We start from the raw sequence: 19,542 nt of genomic DNA on the forward strand, positions 1-19,542 counted from the left end.
GGATTCATCTTCTTGGTTCTTTCGGTAAAGTCACGTAGAATGGAAATAATAAAATAATAAAAAATAAAAATAAAATAAAACATAATAAAATATATTATATTATTATATAATAGTATATTACTTTATATTTTATAATGTTTAATTTTTATTATTTTATTATTTCCATTCTACATGACTTTACCGAAAGAACCAAGAAGACGTTAACAGTGGTTGTCCTACGGGGAGACTCGAGCCCGTCATAGGAACGTGGAATTGTCACCACTGGCTCAGGGCTGTAAAGGGGAAACAAGTACCACCCCAATGCTCATTTGAGCCGAGCATCACTTGCACTTTTATCCAGTGCATCAATGTGCACTGGTATAACTTTCATTCCAATCGTCCAAAGTCAAAGTGTTTTCCTTTTGTAGTGGATATTCCTAATTTCTAAGGTGGGGGTGAGGGGGCAATCTATTCACATTGGCCACCGCTGTTGACTTCACCACAAAGTGGTACCTATTTATCGACCCTGGAGAGATGACGGGCCGAGTGAACCACCAACCAGGATTTGAACTCAACACAATCAGAATGTGTATTTATACTGGAGGAATCCGATGAGCTATGAAGCCCTTTTTTCACAGATGTCCGGTAAACTCCTCGCAGCCTTCCGAATGCGCGCCCCTCGCTCCACCGCTGAGCCACGCGGCTGGTTAACAAACCCCACCTGCACTCGTACTGCGTAGCCACATAATCGGTGGGCACTCCACAGCCGATCGGCAGGCCGCATGCGGTGGGGTAAAGTGCGGATTCTCCCACCTTTTCGGAGACGTCTGGCACGGCGTGGAAGAGTAGGCCAAAGCACCCTCTCGCGCTCCCTCGAGTGGAGGGGAGGCCCTTCTGCCAGCAGTGTCGTGAGCGAGCGATTGCAGGGCTGCGCCTCTGCCGTTACGTAGAGGCTCTTGAGCGAGGAACTTGCAGGGATGCGACTTCGCTGAGGGCGACTTGTTGCTGCGTCGACTCTTGCGACGACCCTGCACAGGCAAGAAGAGATGCTGGATTCCGGACGAGAAGGAAGCCTACGTGGAGGTGGAAATCAAAGAGACCCAGGGTAACAAAGTTACCGTGGAAACCAAGGCTGGAGAGGTAGGTGAATCCGTGGTGGTGGTGGTGGTGCAGGTGGCTGACTGCGCCTGCAATTAACTTTGAGCCTCGGACATATGCACGTACGTCGAACTTCTTTCGCACCGTACGTAGCCAACCGCGCTAACCGGGGATGCGGGGGAAGGACAACAAACTAAACACAAAAAGTAGTTCTAAAGGAATTCGTTTTCACTGTAGATGCAAAAGTCAACAGCTCCAGTGGCTTCCTAATATCGGTTGGAAGAGCTTTCCAGACGGCCGCAGAAGCGCATCTGAAAGCGCGCGATGCGGTGACCGTAACGGAACAACCTCGAAAGCCTTCGCGGCACTGGCGGCGGAGGGAGCCACAGATCGTCGCTGTGCTGCGTTGTACCGCGGCGTGCACGGGTAGAGCAGGGCCGGTAACGCGAGGCGCTCGCGCGAACAACGAAAATGGATTGTGCATTCGCAGCACATTCAGCGGAGTGAATGGGGGCAGCGTGATCTGGCAACTCCACGTCTGGAACGCGGCCACCATTGTCATCGTAGTCATCCCGCCGCCGCCGCCGCTGCTGCTGCAGCACATTCACATCGTTCTGTCAATGAGTGCGCGCAGACTTTGTAGAGACACTTGAAGCGAGGTGGCACCGCTTCAATCGCCTTGCACGGCTTTTCTAGCGGGCACCTAGCCTGGCTCCGCGTCTCAGAGTTACCGCGGTCAATTATGCCTGTGGAGTATTGTGCGCCGCGGTGGTGAGATGTTCACGAGCTCGCCGGGTCTACAGGAGGTCGTGGGTTCGATCCCGACCCTGATGCCTGCTGCTGTAAATTTGGAGTTTGCTTGTCTCTCTCTCTATCCGTTGTCGCGTGGATTTTTCTCCAGGTCCTCGAGTTTGTCCCAGCACATTTAGAAACACGCGTTTTGAGTATCTGGCTGCTAGAAATTTCGACGTGATAAGCCACTTAATTGGGCTATAATTTGTGGCCAGGTCGCTTCTGAAAAATAAATATATAACTCAGCTAAATACTGTAATCGCATGTTGATTCTAAATGTGGAGGGGGAGGGGGGGAAATCCACGTGATCACGGGGAGAAAGACACGCAAACTCCAAATATACAGGCGTCCGGGTCGTGATCAAACCCACGCCCTCCTGTATACCAGGCGAGGTAGTTAGCATCTCACCACGGTGGCGCCCTTAGCGACGAGGCCTTCATCCAGCAATAGATGCATCTCGTTGCTGCTGATGATATTGCTCGCAAATGAAACGTTAATCCCCACTCTATAAACATCGTTGCTGCTTCATTAGACCTCCTTTGCCAGTACCAAAATATAATAATAGGGTTTTTCCCCTTTTTTCTGGCAACAAAACTGAAACCTTTTTTACAAGGATTCATCTCTGCATTAACCACAATACTTGCAGTCAAAATGAAAAAAAAACACACTCTGATAATATATGCATTGTCCTTGAAACTGATTGGTCCACACCAAGGGACGGCTTTCTTTCAAAGAAAGCCGTTTGCATTTTGACTGCAAGTATTGTGGTTAATGCAGTAACATGAATGCTTGTAAAAAGGTTTCAGTTTTGTTGCCAGACATAACGGGAAAACCCCTATTATTATCGTTGCTGCTGATGATGATGGTCACGATATTGCTCGCAAATGAAACGTTAATCCGCACTCTACAGATATCTCGCCAACGTGACGGTCATGTTTCTTGCGTCGTCTTCAATTCATTGTTTGGGTGCGCTGATAATATTTATAACTCGTAATTACTGTCGTTTCTTTTGGGTTACATCATGTCAGTATAATGTAAACAAAGTTGACTACTGTGTGTAATCCTTAACCCTCCAACACCCGACAGAACCAATAACGTTGCCGCGTGGGTAAATAAGCCACTTGATTTGATTTTTCAGCAAAACTGGAGGATCGTTGGAAAGCAAAGAGCCCCGACGAGAGCTGAGCATCTGTTAACGCCGGACAAGATTATTCTGGATGTAATCTACTATTTTAAAACTTTATATTGACCAGGAAAGGCCCACTGAGCCATAACGCTTTTTTTCAGAAGCGACCTGGTCACAAGTGATAGCCCAACGAAGTGGCTTATTACGTGGGAATTTATATCAGCCAAATACTCTAAACACATGATGTCGATTTTAAATGTGAAGGGAAAACCCGGAGGACCCGGAGAAAAATCCAGGCAACCACGGGGTGAGAGACACACAAACTCCAAATATACAGCAGGCGTCAGAGTCGGGATAGAACCCACGATCTCCCGTATACCGGGCGAGGTAGTTAACATCTCACCACCACGGCGCCCTTTAAATTTCCAGAAAAACCGACGTGAAAAATATCGTCAAAATCTCGCTCCCTTTTCAACAATCCTCTTCTCAGTTTTCTGAAAATGAACAATATACCTTAGACGATGATCTAACCCTGAAGAAACTGTGAATCGTAAATATATCGGTCGTTAAAGTTCTACGCACGATAGAAAATACTAATTCCGGAGACACAGCAAGCTCGGTAAGTAGCTCGGGGTCGGCAACTAAAACAACAATAATTGAGACATTTATTTTTCGAATTCTATTAAAAAAAACACCTAAATAATTCAAGAGGCGCGATGCACGTGCTCGCATTGCACACGTGACACTACGGCACGAAGCAGGCCCCTTAAAGGAGGGGCGGGGAACCTTGTTTCTGCCAAGGGCCATTTGGATATTTCTAACATCATTCGCGGGCCATACAAAAACAGGACCCTGCGGGGTGGGCTGGTAGGAACGAATAACCAAAGAATATAAACATCATGTATTATGACACTTGTTAAGCCAGGAAAGCCCCACTGAGTCAAAAGGTTTTTGTAGGGTCCTGCCAAGTGTTTGCAGTAGGGGTCGATGTTGATACACGGACGGACGGACGGACGATATAATCTATTGGTGGTCTGGTCCACTTCGTTCCTACCAGTATTATCAACTTAAACATTAGCCCGTTATATTTGGTCAAACATTTAATTAACTCGCACCTGATGCGATGGCTGGAACTGCTCATCTTTGACGAGGCGTGTGAGGATGTTGGCTGGTGTTCATGATGTTGCTACCCGCAACTGCTTTTCCAGGTTTGCTCCTAGATTTATTGAATTTCGAGTCCCACCTGCGGTTGCCTTGGCAGGGCCACACCAGGTTACTGACCAACCCCCCCCTCGGCGTCTTCCCTCCCCTCAGACCAAGGTGATCAAGGTCGACGACATGCAGCTGATGAACCCTCCCAAGTTCGACAAGATCGAGGACATGGCCATGCTGACGCACCTCAACGAGGCGTCGGTGCTGGACAACTTGCGGAGTCGCTACGCTGCCTGGATGATCTACGTAAGTGGGAAGACGCAAAGGCCTTCCCGACGCACCCGCCCCGAGATGTGGCCTCTCCATCAGACGCAAATCAAAAGTTGATCGTCAAATTGAAGCCCGCCGAGCCGAGAAAAGGGCCGTCCATAAATGACGTCACGCACCTAAGGGGGGGGGGTCAGACATTTGTGACGATGTGTGACGAGGGGGGGGGGGTTGAGAAATGTGACGTCACATAAAAATGCGCAACTTTAAATAAATATAGACAACACGTTCTACTTAATTAAATTTACTTTTTAATGTTTTCTCCTACAACATCAGAGTGCAGCGCCACATTAAATACGCACTACAATGACAATTGTTTAAAGCGATTTGAAGCGTGTTTTATTTTTTGGAGGGGGGGGGGGTAGAGCTTTGTGACGTCATATTTGAGGGGGGGGTCTGACTTTTTGTGACGCCGTGTGACGATAAGGGGGGGGGGGTCAAAAATCGCGTGACGTCATTTATGGACGGCCCCAAAGCTGCTCTTCTCAAGGCCGTCTCGGCAGGCAAGTGCTGTTGGGGCAAGCGCCGTGAGCGAGAAGCGTCGATGATTTGCGCGGGTTGGCTACGCCGTTGTCTCGCCAGTGCTGACGTTTCGCACACCGCACCCGGGGTACTCGTTTGAGGCTGAGTCGACCTAGGGGAGGGGGCCCCCCACGAGCGTTGTTGGTCGTGAAGCGGAGACTCGAACTCGGGCGCGATCAAAGGGAGAGACCGTGAATGAGTCAGGGGGCAGACTTCACGGCCATGCCTGCCACGTGCTAAATATAGCCAAACAAAAGCGGAGCCGAGTTAAAGCGCAAATTCTCGCCCCCCGCCCGCCCGCCTCTAATTACAGCGTCGCTATGAATAGCGGACGCGAGCAGGTGTCTCTGGGCCAGACAAAGCACAGGGGAGCTATACACAGTAACGCGGCCTATTGTTATCATCCCACTTGGGTTTCCCCCCAGCGCACGGCTTCTGTTACGACCAAGTCCCGTGCACCAACATTCCGCAATGCGCCAGCAGCGCCTCCTTTAGCTGCAACTCACTCGTTGTACCACCCCCACCCACACCCACGTCCTCCACCCACGCCTGCCCCACCTTCTTCCCCCACCCACACCCAACCCACCCACCTCGCCCACCCAACCTACCTCCTCCACCCACCCCCACCCCGCCTACCTCCCCCACCCCACCCCACCTACCTCTCCCACCCACCCCCACCCCACCTACCTCCCCTACCCCACCTACCTCCCCCATTCACCACCACCCCGCCAGTCAAAGATAAAGGCGCGGCCCTGCAATTGCTCGCCCACGCCACTGCTGGTGGAAGGCGCCCCTCCACTCGAGGGAGCTCGGGCGATCCCCGTCTTCGTGTAACACAACGACACCCGCTGATTCTGCCTTGGCAGTGGTGCACAAATCGCAAACGACAACAACCTCAAACACATTCGTCACCTCCACACACAGCCCCTCGGAGTGTACCCAGCGATCGGCAACGTTTTGGCCAATGGCCCTTACTCATGGGGCCCCCTTCGCAACGAGCGGCGTTACCCCCCCTCCTCCTTCCCCGCCTTGAGCCTCTTGCCCGTTCTTCCACCACCACCGCCGCCGCAGACTTACTCGGGGCTCTTCTGCGTGACGGTGAATCCCTACAAGAACCTGCCCGTCTACAAGACGGAGGTGGTGGCGGCCTACAAGGGCAAGCGGCGCTCCGAGGCTCCGCCGCACATCTTCTCCGTCGCGGACAACGCCTACCACGACATGCTGCGCGGTGAGCAAACCCCGGGGCCAGTTGGCGACGGGGAAGGGGTCAGCGAGATGGGCAGAGCCGGCGACCTCCGCGAGCCTGGGTTGCGATCCGGGTGTTGTAAGGTCGCCTTTATGACGGTCATCCTCGCGTCGGTGGCGGCGGCGGCTTGTGGCTGGCCGTCGAACAAAGACGGCGGTGGTCAACCTCATCGATGCGCTTCTGCGGCCGTCTGGAACGCTCTTCCTTACGCTATTAGGAAGCTATTGGGAGCTATGATGCACTTTTAAGTCATCTCGATTGAAAACTCATTCCTTGAGAACTGCTCTCTGTGTTTAGTTTGTTCTCCTTCCCCCGCACCCCCGAGTGGCGCGGTTGGCTACGTACGGTGCGAAAGAAGTGCAGCATACATACAACATACATGCAACGTACATACAACATACAACATACATACAACATCCCGTCAACATACATACGTATAACATATAACATGCATACAACATACATACATATAACATACATACATACAACAGACATACAACTTACAACATACATATAACATACAACATACATACATACAACATACATACAACATACATACGAAACCGCGCTCTCACGCGTAGGGAGTTGACGGCGGTCTCAGCCTGGCCAGCGATGACTGCTCGACACGAAAACAAATTCCCCTTTAAATTTGGTTCGGCACTTCAATTTTGGTAACAAAAAAAAGAAATCAGCTCCCAGAGTGGAAACGTCGTTGCGATGTCTGCTGCCGTGCGACATCGTCACCTGCAGCTCCTGAACAGATCGCCGTCATAGGCGAGAGAATAGAACCTGCATCACGATTGGTACCTCGCCTCACCGAGCTGAAACTGACTCGGCGTGTGTTGTTCCTTGCAGACCGTGACAACCAGTCGATGCTCATCACGTGAGTATCGGCGGCGTGTCGCGCTGCGTCCCACCGTTCACTACGACTACTACTAATAATCATTTACATGTAAGGTGTCTTCCACTGATGTCTCAATGCGCCTTGGTGGTGACAATGGTGGTGCTGGTGGTGATGTGTAGGTGGTGCTGGTGATGATGATGGTGGTGGTGGTAACGATGGTGGTGACGATGGTGGTGCTGGTGGTGGTGATGAAAGTGGTGCTGGTGATAATGATGGTGGTGATGATGATGGTGGTGGTGGTGGTGCTGCTGCTGGTGACGATGTTTGTGCTGGTGGTGATGATGACGATGGTGGTGAAGGTGGTGCTGGTGGTGATGGTGATGATCATGGTGCTGGTGGTGCTGGTGGTGGTGACGATGGTCATTAAACATAATTTAACTCCTTACGCTATTGGCACTGCACAGAGCGTGAGGGATAGCTATAGTACTAACTATAGTACTAACTATAGTAGTAGCTATAGTACTAACTATAGTAGTAGCTATAGTAGTAACTATAGTAATACTGGTAATACACTATGAGATCTCTTTTACCAGTGGCAAAATATAATGGTAGGTTTTTACCCTTTTAACTGGTACAAAACTTTATTGGCTACTTGTGTTGTGGTCATTGCAAACATGATGCCTTGAATAAAGGTGTCAGTTTTGTACCAGTTAAAAGGGTAAAAACCTACCATTAAATACTGGTAATGTCTTTGAGGGGGGGGGGGTGTGCCATTAACCCAGCAGTGGATTGATCATGGCTGCTGCTGATGATGATAACGATGATGATGATGAGAATGTCCATTTTTCTTCAACAGCGGAGAATCCGGTGCGGGTAAAACGGTGAACACCAAGCGAGTGATCCAGTACTTCGCGACCATAGCCGCGCTGGGGGATCACCCGTCCAAGAAGAATGTGAATAAATACACAGCAATGAATACACACCAATGAATACACAACAATGAATACACAACGCTACCGCACGCATGTACACACACGCGCTCGGAGTTCTCAATGCTCGCGGTGGTGCTGATGGTGATGATGGTGCTGCTGGGGGTGATGATGGTGGTGTTGGTGATGTTGGGGATGATGGTGATGATGATGGTGCTGGTGGTGCCGGTGGTGTTGGTGGTGCTGGTAATGATGGTGGTGCTGGTGGTGGTGGTGCTGGTGGTGGTGATGATGGTGGTGGTGGTGCTGGTGGTGGTGCTGGTGATGATGGTGCTGGTGGTGATGATGGTGCTGATGGTGGTGCTGGTGATGTTGGTGATGATGGTGCTGGTGGTGATGATGCTGGTGGTGATGATGGTGATGATGGTGCTGGTGGTGATGATGGTGCTGGTGGTTCTGGTGATGATGATGGTGGTGTTGGCCCATTCTGGGGCTCTAAGCGAACATGTTTTCCTGCTCACCCGAGTAGGGCTTCGTGACGTTTGACGGCACAACGAGACTTTGTGTAACGGGTCGATATACAGTAGTTCTCGTGTACATGATATCGTGCACTATATATACCATATATATACATCGTGGTGTCGCTGCTTCGTGCCAGCCCGAGTAGTGTAAGGCTGGTTGGTTTAATGCACGGGAAACTCGTGCCCCTAAGACCACTAACATTTCTCTTTGCTTTTTGCTTTCTTTCATTTCGACGACTACAGCAACAACCAACAACCAAGACTGGGGTGAGTACGGGTTCATTCATTCTCTCAAGCGGCAAGCAAACGATCGAATAGATACATTGTGAAACATACTGTTTACTCGTACATAAGCAGAGTTATGGAAGTCTCCTCTCTACGTACATCAAACAAAATGTATCGACCTCTCAGGCGAGGTGTTGCCACCCGTCCTGGTTTTCCCAGTATCGTTTTTATTTCCGACGCCGCTAAACTTTCCGTCTTGCCGAATACTAACAATCACAATCACACCGCTCGCGACGATGCATTGACACAGAGTTCTTTCCGCCTCCGTGATCGTGAGATATTCTCCACATCGCGTGTCCTGGTTTTTCTGGACCTCAGAGGTGGCAACCGCAACTTTTTGCGAGTTAACGAAGCTGTTGCACGATCCAGAATTTGGCGAACTCAAGGCCACCGCAGAGATAGAGTCCGTGTCCGTGTCTGTGCGCGTGTTTCATTGAACCCGGTGACCCGAGATCCATTCCCGCTTACCGCCATCAACATTGACGATGGTGTGAATCGGTCCTGGGCCTCCCCTGGGTCGACTCAGCCTCAAATGAGTACCCGGTGCGGTGTGTGAACATCGCCACGAGTGAGAGACAAAGGCGGCCGCCGGGCGTGGTGCTGGCCACCCACCCCCCTCGTGTGCCGTGCCGGCCTTCATAGCTGCTCGCTAACAGCACTTGCCCCAACAGTCTGTCAAGGCTACACAGAGGATCTTTGTCTTTGTAGTGCTGGCCACCCACCCCTTCGTGCGCCGTGCCGGCCTTCATAGCTGCTCGCTAATAGCACTTGCCCCCAAAAGTCTGTTACAGGCTACACGGGGGATCTTTGTCTTTGTGGTGCTGGCCACCCACCCCCTCGTGTGCCGTGCCGGCCTTCATAGCTGCTCGCTAACAGCACTTGCCCCAACAGTCTGTCAAGGCTACACGGGGGGTGGGGGGGGCTTTGCCTTTGTCACGTCTTATTGAATTCGCGTCGCCGTCGCCGCCGCCGCCGCAGCATCAGCAGCGTTGATTGTCCGTCTGCGTCGGTGGTGGAATTTTTGTTCTGCGAACGTCGTCAGGGCTCCCTGGAGGATCAAATCATCCAGGCCAACCCCGCCCTGGAGGCCTTCGGCAACGCGAAGACATTGCGCAACGACAACTCCTCCCGCTTCGTGAGTGTGGGGGGCCGCGTCGGTGGGGCGGGGGGGGCAGCCACTCTCGCGGTCGGTTGAACGTGAAGTGAAGAAGGGGGGCTGCTTTGGGGGAAGAATGGGGCTTTTTTGTTGTCAAGACTCGCTTATCTCGATTCAGATAGAGAGTTGTTCTGTGGAGAGGGGTGACAGTCACAATCAGAATATTTAGTCATGATGGGACCTTTTTTTAATGCAGACTCGATTCCTTGCAAGAGATTATCTATTCGGTGTTTGAACATCTTAACACTTCCTGTTTTAGTGTCAGAAAGGGTAAAACCTATTCTTATTTTTCACATTTTTTTCATGATTGATAGTTGACTGAACAATAAAAAAAATCGTATTTGCGTGTGACTGTATTTCACCAATTCTGCTGTCATTCGTTTACCCGCCCAACAGGGAAAATTTATCCGAATCCATTTCGGGAACACGGGAAAGCTGTCGTCTGCCGACATCGACATCTGTGAGTAGCTGACACACCGACTACCCGCACTGCGTGGGCCATCGGCAGCGCGTTATCGCCTGCTCGTTGCAGATTGTTCACGGTTCGAATCCAGCGGCCGCCCTGGTTATTACCGTGGTGGCGTGTTTGAACTGCACCATCGGCTTCAATCGCGCTGCACGTGTACCGGCGTCAGAGGCCCAATTTTGCCAAATTACAAAATGACACCGGCGGTGATGGAATTGGGAGCCCTACGCAGCGAGCATCGCCACCCCCCTCACTGGCAGCCTCGCAGCCATTCGCTGGCCGGTGCTGCAAAAAATAGCAAAGACAAAGATCCCCCGTACAGCCTGTAACAGACTGTTGGGGCAAGTGCTGTTAACGAGTTGCACCTATGAAGGTCGACATGGCACACGAAGGTGTAGGTCGCCAACACCACGTCCGACCGCCTTTGTCTCCCTAGTGGCGATGTTTACACACCGCACCAGGTACTCGTTTGAGGCTGAGTCGACCTAGGGGAGGCCCAGGACCGGTTCAGATTATCGTCACTGGTGTTGGCCGTGAGCGGGAATCAAACTCGGGTCTCTGCTGGGTTCGGAGCACAGCGCGCTAACCACTACACTACTGCTCCCCCCTTACTGGGGGTTCAAGACATGGACAGATTTTTTCAGAAGGTAAATAATCGAAACACAAATTAAGCACTAGCACATAAGTACAACTACTTTGTTTGATCAAACCTCGATGTATTTATGAACAATACACTTTCTTTTACGATTTATATCCAAAGGGGTGCAAGGCTGCAGTAAAGTTTAAGAACCTCTGCCGCAGAGGGACAGCTACCCCTGGCGCGGACAGCAGCAGGGCATGAGGATGGTGGAGAGAGATGAGATGAGATGTTACGGCGCTTGGAGTGACTGAGGCGCCGTGCACGATGACCGCTGGTGGTGCTGTGCCATTTTCAGACCTTCTGGAAAAATCCAGGGTGATCTTTCAGCAGCCGGGGGAGCGAAGTTACCACATTTACTACCAGATCACCTCGGGCAAGAAACCCGAGCTGCAGGGTAAGCTCACCGCGATTTAAATTCATCCATCCGATATCAGCTCGAGAGCCTCCCGTACATCACGTGCCTTCTGTGTGGCCACCCACACTCCAAATCCCTGTCCCTCCAATCTCCCCACCCCCTGCGAAAACAGACGCTGCTCCTTCCTGCAGCTCACTTCAGCTCGCTCCTTCTATCTCTCTTCTCCCTCTCTTCCCTCCTCTCTCATCAGCATCATCACCACCCTCTCATCATCATCACCCTCTCAATATCATCATCACGCTGTCATCATTATTATCATCACCCTCTCATTATTAACATCACCCGATCATCATCATCATAATCGTCATCATCACTCTCTCAGCATCATCATCAGCACCCTCTCATCATCACCACTGCCCTCTCATCATCATCATCATCATCGTCCTCTCATCCACCACATCTTGGCCCGGTCATTCCTCCTCCCCCTCCTCCCCTTCCTGCTCCTTCGTTCTTCCCACTGCTCATCTAGAGCCGCGCCCTGTCTCTCCCTGGGGACTGTTGTCCTGACGTTTGACTCCACTCCCCTTCCCGTGGTGTGCCACGGGTGGAGGGCGTTACAATGCCTACCGCAGTGCGGAACTCTGCCTCCGACCAAATCGGTCAGAATGTTCCCGATAACGGCTGATGTGTCGGCTCTGCTGCCGTGTTGTGGGCGGCAAATGCATTCGCAGCGCAATCCGTCGTTGTACTATACATATATGTTCCCACGCCTGTGTGAAGTTCGGTGAATTATCCCCCTCCACAACGGGCACGCCATGGTGAGGCCCACATCCATCCCGTGGACTGACAAAGGGCTGAAGAGTAGGCCAAGTAACCCTCGACAGGGGCTCTGCGGAGCGCCCTCGAGTCGAGGCCTCTTCTGCCAGCAGCGGCCTGAGCGAGGCAACTGCAGGGCTGCGCCTTCATATGATTGTACCTTCACGTAGACCCTGTTGTTGTACCTGTTGTTGTACCTGTTGTTGTACCTGTTGTTGTACCGTCTCGGTCCCACGGACAGACATGCTGCTGGTCTCCACCAACCCCTACGACTTCCACGTCTGCTCCCAAGGGGCAGTGACCGTGGATAACCTGGACGATGGGGAAGAGCTCATGGCCACGGACGTAAGTGAACAGAATCATCGCAAGCGTCGTGAGTCGACAATAGCGGTCATTTTGTGTTCAGTAGTTTTGTGCGTTGAACTTCTTTCGCACCTTACACAGCCAACCGTGCGAATCGGAGGAGCGGTGGAAGAACAACAAACTAAACACGCAAAGCAGTTCTAAGGAAATTAGTTTTCAATGTGGATTATTTAAAAGTGCATAGCACCAGTGGCTTCCTAATATCGGAAGGAAGAGCTTTCCAGACAGCCGCAGTGGCACCTTTTAATTCGAACATCGAACTTAGGACCCATATGCAACAGAGTGGGAGGGGGGATGCTTGACTATCATCTGCTGGCAATCCAGCAGCACTGGTTCAAGTGAGCCTGACTCTGCTGATGAGACACTGAATGTCGAAACCTAGTACACAGTTTTTTCCTGTAGTGAAATAATGCCCTGAAATTAGACACTCTCAGCGGGCCATGGGGCTGATAGAGTGCGTGGTAAAACTAGTTTTACGTGGAGGGACAGCTTTATGACGGAGGCATATTTTATGATTATTTATGCCCCTAAGCGATCGTTTCGCCCCCGATCGAAATAAAATATCAATGCATAAAGTCACTACTGGCGCTGTTGACAACGACGGCTAGCATCAGTGCCGCGTGAGATCACCGCTCCCTCCTTCACGAACCCGCGCTGACCTGCGTGTTTTATAAAGGGCCAAACTATGAAACTAAAACTCTTTTTTACTTTACCAGGTAAGGCCCACTGAGCTGCTATAAAGCTCTTTTTCATACGCGACCTGGCCACAAATGATGGGTCAACGAAATGGCTTATCGTCGTGTGTAAATGTGTTGCAATCAAATATATTCCTGGTTCTTTCGGTAAAGTCACGTAGAAGGGAAATAATAAAATAATAAATATAAAACATAATAAAATAACATTTTCACGACGTTTCGGCCACAACACAAGCAGCCGTCCTCAGGTGAAGAAACAGAGCTGTTGGATTCTAAATGTGGAATGGAAAAACCGGAGGACCCGGAGAAAAATCCACGCGACCACGGAGAGAGAGAGACACGCAAACTCCAAATATACAGCAGCAGGCGTCAGGGTCGGGATCGAACCCACGGCCTCCTGTACACCAGGCGATGTATTTAACATTTCGCGACATGCTGGTGAGGGTGTGGTCCTAGGCATCCCCCCAAAACGACTGACATGATGTGTGGGCGGGGGCCTCGGTCCAACAGCAGATTGGCAAAGAGGCTTAATATTTATTTCACGAGCACAGGCATTGCCACGGTACTGCGGTGTTGTTTACGCAAATTCATTTTTTGAAAGAGAGAGAGAGAAAAAACCGAAGTCATCTCAATGAACCGTTTCGTTCGCAGCAAGCCTTCGACATCCTTGGCTTCAACAGCGACGAGAAGTACGGAGCCTACAAGCTCACGGGCGCCATAATGCACTTCGGCAACATGAAGTTCAAGCAGAAGGCCCGTGAGGAGCAGGCCGAGACGGACGGCACGGAGAGTGAGTGAAAACACAAATACGCAATCCTTGAATGTTTCGGATCTCGGTTTAATTAAATGTTTACACGTTTCTTCTTTTTCACCCCCCCCCCCTGCCCCGTAAAGACACTGACAAGGCAGCCTATCTGATGGGGATCAGCTCGGCTGATCTGGTCAAAGGGCTTCTGCACCCCCGCGTGAAAGTGGGCAATGAATACGTGACCAAGGGCCAGAGCGTGGCACAGGTGATGAGCAGGAGCGGGCTAAAGCGATCCCTGGCTCAGATGGGCCCGCAAGCCCGCTGGGTGTCAATTTCACATTCCTACGTTGCGGGTGCGCGAGTCTCGTCTCTCCACAGCGGATGACCACCGCCGACACCGTCGCAAAGTGGCACTGGATTTATCCTTCCCGATGTGGGGGGGGGGGGGGGGGTGATGGACACCGCCGGTAATTGTCCTGTTCTCACGGACGGCCAATGTTGACGCCGCACTGCACGTTTTCTAAAAACCGAACAGGGGCAGATTATCCTGGAGCCCTCTTCCGTAGGACGTGGTGAGATTCAAAAACGGAATATTGCACGTGTGTCTCAGTGGCGAGGTGTTAACTACCTCGCCCGGTATGCAGGAGGTCGTGGGTTCGATCCCGACCCTGACGCCTGCTGTATATTTGGAGTCTGCGTGTCTTTAGCGTGACCCTAACTGAAAGGGGGGGAGGGGCAGAGGCATGGCACCATCAGTGTTAAACTGATAAATATGTCAAACGCCAAACAGAAAGAGTAACCCCAACAAAGATTTTCTTTGTTGGGGTTAGATCGCGCAAATATAAATGTGCCGCTAAACCCGCCACCACCCGACACAGCCAATTAGTCAGGTTTGTCACGTAAACAAAACGTGCCAATTAGTCACTACTTAAGCACACCCGGTGTGTCGAAAGAGTTAACCCACGACGTTTACAATTCCAGTACCGTGACGTTTCGCTCAGCGCGGTGTCCGACGTTCCGCTCCCAAGTCCTTGGAGCTTCTCACGACGTGGAGCAGTGAAAGCGTCGGACGTCGATCCGAAAAAACAAACCCGTCAACATCAACAACGACGACGACGACGACAACAACCGGCGAACGCGTCGGGAGAGGAGCTGAATGGCGATCGACGTTGCGGGGAACGGCACCACACGACCCCATCGGAGGGCTAACATCTGGCGCCGCCTTTGCTATCGCAGGTCACGTACGCGGTCGGCGCCCTTTCCAAATCGGTGTACGACCGGATGTTCAAGTGGCTGGTGAGCCGCATCAACAAGACGCTGGACACCAGGCTGCCGAGGCAGTTCTTCATCGGCGTCTTGGACATCGCCGGATTCGAAATTTTCGACGTGAGTGCTCGGAGCGGTGACGATGGGAACGGGGGGTGAGGAAGGAAGACCACTTCCGCCCATACTGGACATCGTATCTGTGCAACAAAGAGCTTTTTAGCTCGCCGGATTCCTCGGGTCTAAATTAAAGATTCCGATTCTGAAATGCGGGCCAGGGTTCGTCTCCATGCTAACGCGTGTCCCGTTTGCCACCCTGAGCTGAGTGGTGCATCTTCCTCGTGGCGATGGTGGTGGCGATGATCGAGTTTTTGGAACACAGACGAGTACAGTCTGCCAAATGTTCCTGTGGGTTTCACCAAATTAAATATTTTGGCAGTAATATCCCTACTTTCGCCTGGATCACTTGTAAAATAACGATGCCCTCCTGCCTCTCTCCCTACCTCGCCTGTCGATACTTTAACGGGCTCCAGTACAACTCCTTCGAGCAGCTGTGCATCAACTTCACCAACGAGAAGCTGCAGCAGTTCTTCAACCACCACATGTTCGTGCTGGAGCAGGAGGAGTACAAGAAGGAGGGCATCGAGTGGACCTTCATCGACTTCGGCCTCGATCTGCAGGCCTGCATCGACCTCATCGAGAAGGTGTGTAGTGAGTGGAGTCTGTGTGCGTGCGTGATAGTGACAGTGTGACAGTACGCCGCGCTACGAACCCGCCGACCCGAGTTCGATTCACGCTCACGGCCAACACCGGTGACGATTATTTGAACCTGTCCTGGGCCTCCCCTAGGTTGGCTCAGCCTAAAACGAGTACCTGGTGTGGTGCGTTAACATTTACACTGGGGAGACAAAGGCGGCCGGGGAATGGTGCTGGCCACCCACCCCCTTGTGTGCCGTGCCGGCCTTCATAGGTGCTCGCTAACAACACTGGCCACAACAGTCTGTTAAGGCTATACGGGGGATCTTTGTATTTGTGTGGACAGGGAAGGGCCGTTGCCCGAAACGTCGCCTATTAACGAAGCCGCGGGACCGTACGTCCGAAATTGTGGCACTGCCCGGTGAACGCGGCTATTACGGATAGTCCGGCGTGAAAGTGCGACGTTATTGCGAGGGACCAGGTGTCGTCTTGCTGTGGTCTGGGACTGTTCTTGCTGTTGTCCTTTTGCTGCCTTGTCCCGAGTTTGCATTCGGTGTTGACAATTCGGCAGGAATTGATGTACTTATGCAATCTGTACTCATACCTGTTTGCTTTATTCAGTTACTGGTGACTTGCTTACCATTTTCTCTATTTTGCACTCCTATCGGTGTTTGTTTTTGTATTGCTTGTTGTAACCAACCCGCCCCCGGATGGACACGTGCTGAAAAAATAGAGCTTCGTAGCTCATCGGATTCCTTTCACACACGCACATAAATAAAGACAAAGATCCCCCGTATCACCTTAACAGACTGTTGGGGCAAGTGCTGTTAGCAAGCACCTATGAAGGCCGGCACGGCACACGAGGGGGTGGGTGGCCAGCAACCATGCCGGGCCGCCTTTGTCTCGCCAGTGGCGATGTTTTACGCATCACACCAGGTACTCATTTGAGGTCGAGTCTACCTAGGGGAGGAGGCCCAGGACCGGTTTAGATAATCGTCACCGGTGTTGGCCGTGAGCGGGAATTGAACTCGGGCCGCCAGGTTCGCAGCGCGGCGTGCTGACCGCTACACCACCGCTCCGCCACCGACACAAAAAAAGACCACGCACACACAGCTCCGTTGCGCCCTGAGCATTGCCGTGTGCCCCGTGCGCAGCCCATGGGCATCATGTCCATCCTGGAGGAGGAGTGCATGTTCCCCAAGGCGTCCGACATGACGTTCAAGGCGAAGCTGTACGACAACCACCTGGGCAAGTCGCCCAACCTGCAGAAGCCGCGGCCCGACAAGAAGCACAAGTGCGAGGCACACTTCGAACTCGCCCACTACGCCGGCGTGGTGAGTCCTTCCTCTCGCGCGTGGCACCACCGCGGGTGGCACACTGCACCCAACGCACCGCGCGCCATGAAGAGGGAGAGTAAGAGGAATAGTTATTGCCCGATGTGTTTTATAGATATATTTTACACCATTGGAACCTCATTCGCCAGTAAAAAATATGATAATTGGTTGTTTTACTCTTTTATCTGGCAACAAAACTGACACCTTTTTTTTTTTTACAAGGAGTCGTGTTTTCATAGACCACAATACCTGCAGCCGTAATGCAAACAAAAACCACAACTCTGATAATGTATGCACTGTCCTTGAAGTTGATTGGTCCACACCCGAGACAGCTTTCCTTAGAACCTAGTCTCACATGGTGCTGGACCAGATGACGCCAAAAGGCGCACAACTCAAAGACAATGCACCATCAGAGTATGAGAGCTCGGGGTAAGCATTTACACCATTGAAACCTCATTTGCCAGAAGAAAAAATATGATAATTGTTTTTTTACCAATAATTGTTTTTTTTACCAATTATCATATTTTTTTAATATATATATTTTTTACGATTTAAAAGCCACAGTGCGTGTAATTGTCGAACGTGTTAAGCGTGTCTCTGCGACCTTCTTTTGGCAGTATCCAAGATGATGAAGAAGAAAACATATTAATAGGTGTAGGCCAATCAGTTTCAAAGAGAATGCGTACAATTATCAGATCACGTTTGTTTACGTGTTCGCCACAAGTGCGTGTGGTTAATGCAGACTTGATGCCTTGCAAAAGGTTTGTTTGGTGTTTGAACATCTTAACACCTCCTGTTTTATTGGCAGAAAGGGTAAAACATATTCTTAAATTCTTTTTTCATGATTGAGAATTGACTGAATACATGTTTTGTATCGTATTTGCGTGTGACCGTATTTCACCAATTCTGCTGTTAACTACCTCTCCTGGTATGCAAGAGGTCGTGGGTTCGATCCCCACCCTGACGCCTGCTGTATATTTGGAGTTTGCGTGTCTCTCTCCCCATGGTCGCGTAGATTATTCTCTGGGCCCCCCCGTTTTTCCCTCCACATTAAGAATCAACATAAATTTCCACGTGATCAGCCACTTCGTTGAGCTATCATTTGTGGCTAGGTCGCTTCTGAAAAAGAGCTATGTAGTTCAGTGGGCTTTGCATGATGAAATAAAAAATAGTTTAGCTGCTTCCATAATACGGGGATTTTTGGGTCGTTAAACCCGCCACCGCCCGACACAGCCAACTAGTAAGGTTTGTCACGTAAACAGAACATGCCAATTCGTCACTAGTACAGCACTAGTGTGTAGTGTATAGTGTAGTGTATAGTGTAGTATACTAGTACAGCACTAACCAGTGTGTTGGAGAGCCAAGCCACAATATTTACAATCTGAGTACGACGTTCCACCAGTATTTACAACTTTAATAGCTTAATAGTCTCATCGCCTACACACACACATGATAGTGGAGCCCTTTGTTAATCTATTGCTGGATGAAGTCCTCTCCACACACCTTATGGGCTTTGTTTGACCACATCTCACCACGCTGGGTTAGTTTGCGGGTTGCCAAATAAAAATGTAAAAAAAGGAGGGAGAGTGTCCAGGAATCGGTTCAGAGATCACTCGCCACTGATGTTGCCCACAGCGGTCTGGAATCGAACTCCTGAATTGCCGGCGTCGTGGCGCGGTGCACTCAGTGCTGTGCCGCCGCTCGCTTGCCCGCTCTGTCCGTCCGCGACGCACACTTATCATCCTACGGACGTTTTGGTTGTTCTTCTTCTTACAGGTTCCTTACAACATCATTGGCTGGCTGGACAAGAACAAAGATCCGCTGAATGAGACGGTGGTCGGCATCTTCCAGAAGGCGTCCAACAAGCTGCTGGGGGCCATCTTCGAAAACTACGTGAGCTGCGACGCAGGTGAGAGCGCCCCGTTACGCACACCGCCCCAGTCCGGCACACACCGCATGAGAAAGCAATTGCAGGGCTGTACCTATACAGTGCTTGATATAAATATTGCACAGTACTTTTACGTGAAATTGGGTGCAATACCTTTTCCCGTTCCAATGACCTACGTGTGCGTCATCGGTTTTCCTTCCGATTCTGTTCCGATGACGTATGTGTTACATCATCAAAATGAAACCGGAAGAAAAACTCAAATAAAATGTTATCGGTATCGAGGCTCCCACAAGGCCATGCG

General features: G+C 51.0%; 1 protein-coding gene across 1 annotated transcript in view; it reads left to right on the forward strand.

Annotated features, from left to right (window-relative positions):
- LOC144949589 (myosin-7-like) overlaps nt 1-19,542 on the forward strand; it is a 41,669-nt gene that overhangs the window by 271 nt on the left and 21,856 nt on the right. The window contains exons 2-16 of the mRNA XM_078879543.1: nt 1,016-1,119; nt 4,310-4,453; nt 6,068-6,224; nt 7,098-7,125; nt 7,943-8,039; nt 9,864-9,956; nt 10,374-10,437; nt 11,379-11,477; nt 12,496-12,599; nt 13,964-14,102; nt 14,207-14,325; nt 15,297-15,446; nt 15,857-16,027; nt 17,174-17,353; nt 19,130-19,262. Coding sequence (XP_078735669.1) covers nt 1,016-1,119; nt 4,310-4,453; nt 6,068-6,224; nt 7,098-7,125; nt 7,943-8,039; nt 9,864-9,956; nt 10,374-10,437; nt 11,379-11,477; nt 12,496-12,599; nt 13,964-14,102; nt 14,207-14,325; nt 15,297-15,446; nt 15,857-16,027; nt 17,174-17,353; nt 19,130-19,262 — 1,782 coding nt within the window. The remainder of the gene's footprint in view (nt 1-1,015; nt 1,120-4,309; nt 4,454-6,067; nt 6,225-7,097; nt 7,126-7,942; nt 8,040-9,863; nt 9,957-10,373; nt 10,438-11,378; nt 11,478-12,495; nt 12,600-13,963; nt 14,103-14,206; nt 14,326-15,296; nt 15,447-15,856; nt 16,028-17,173; nt 17,354-19,129; nt 19,263-19,542) is intronic.

Source organism: Lampetra fluviatilis, chromosome 54, assembly GCF_964198595.1.
Source record: "Lampetra fluviatilis chromosome 54, kcLamFluv1.1, whole genome shotgun sequence".
NCBI lineage: Eukaryota > Metazoa > Chordata > Hyperoartia > Petromyzontiformes > Petromyzontidae > Lampetra > Lampetra fluviatilis.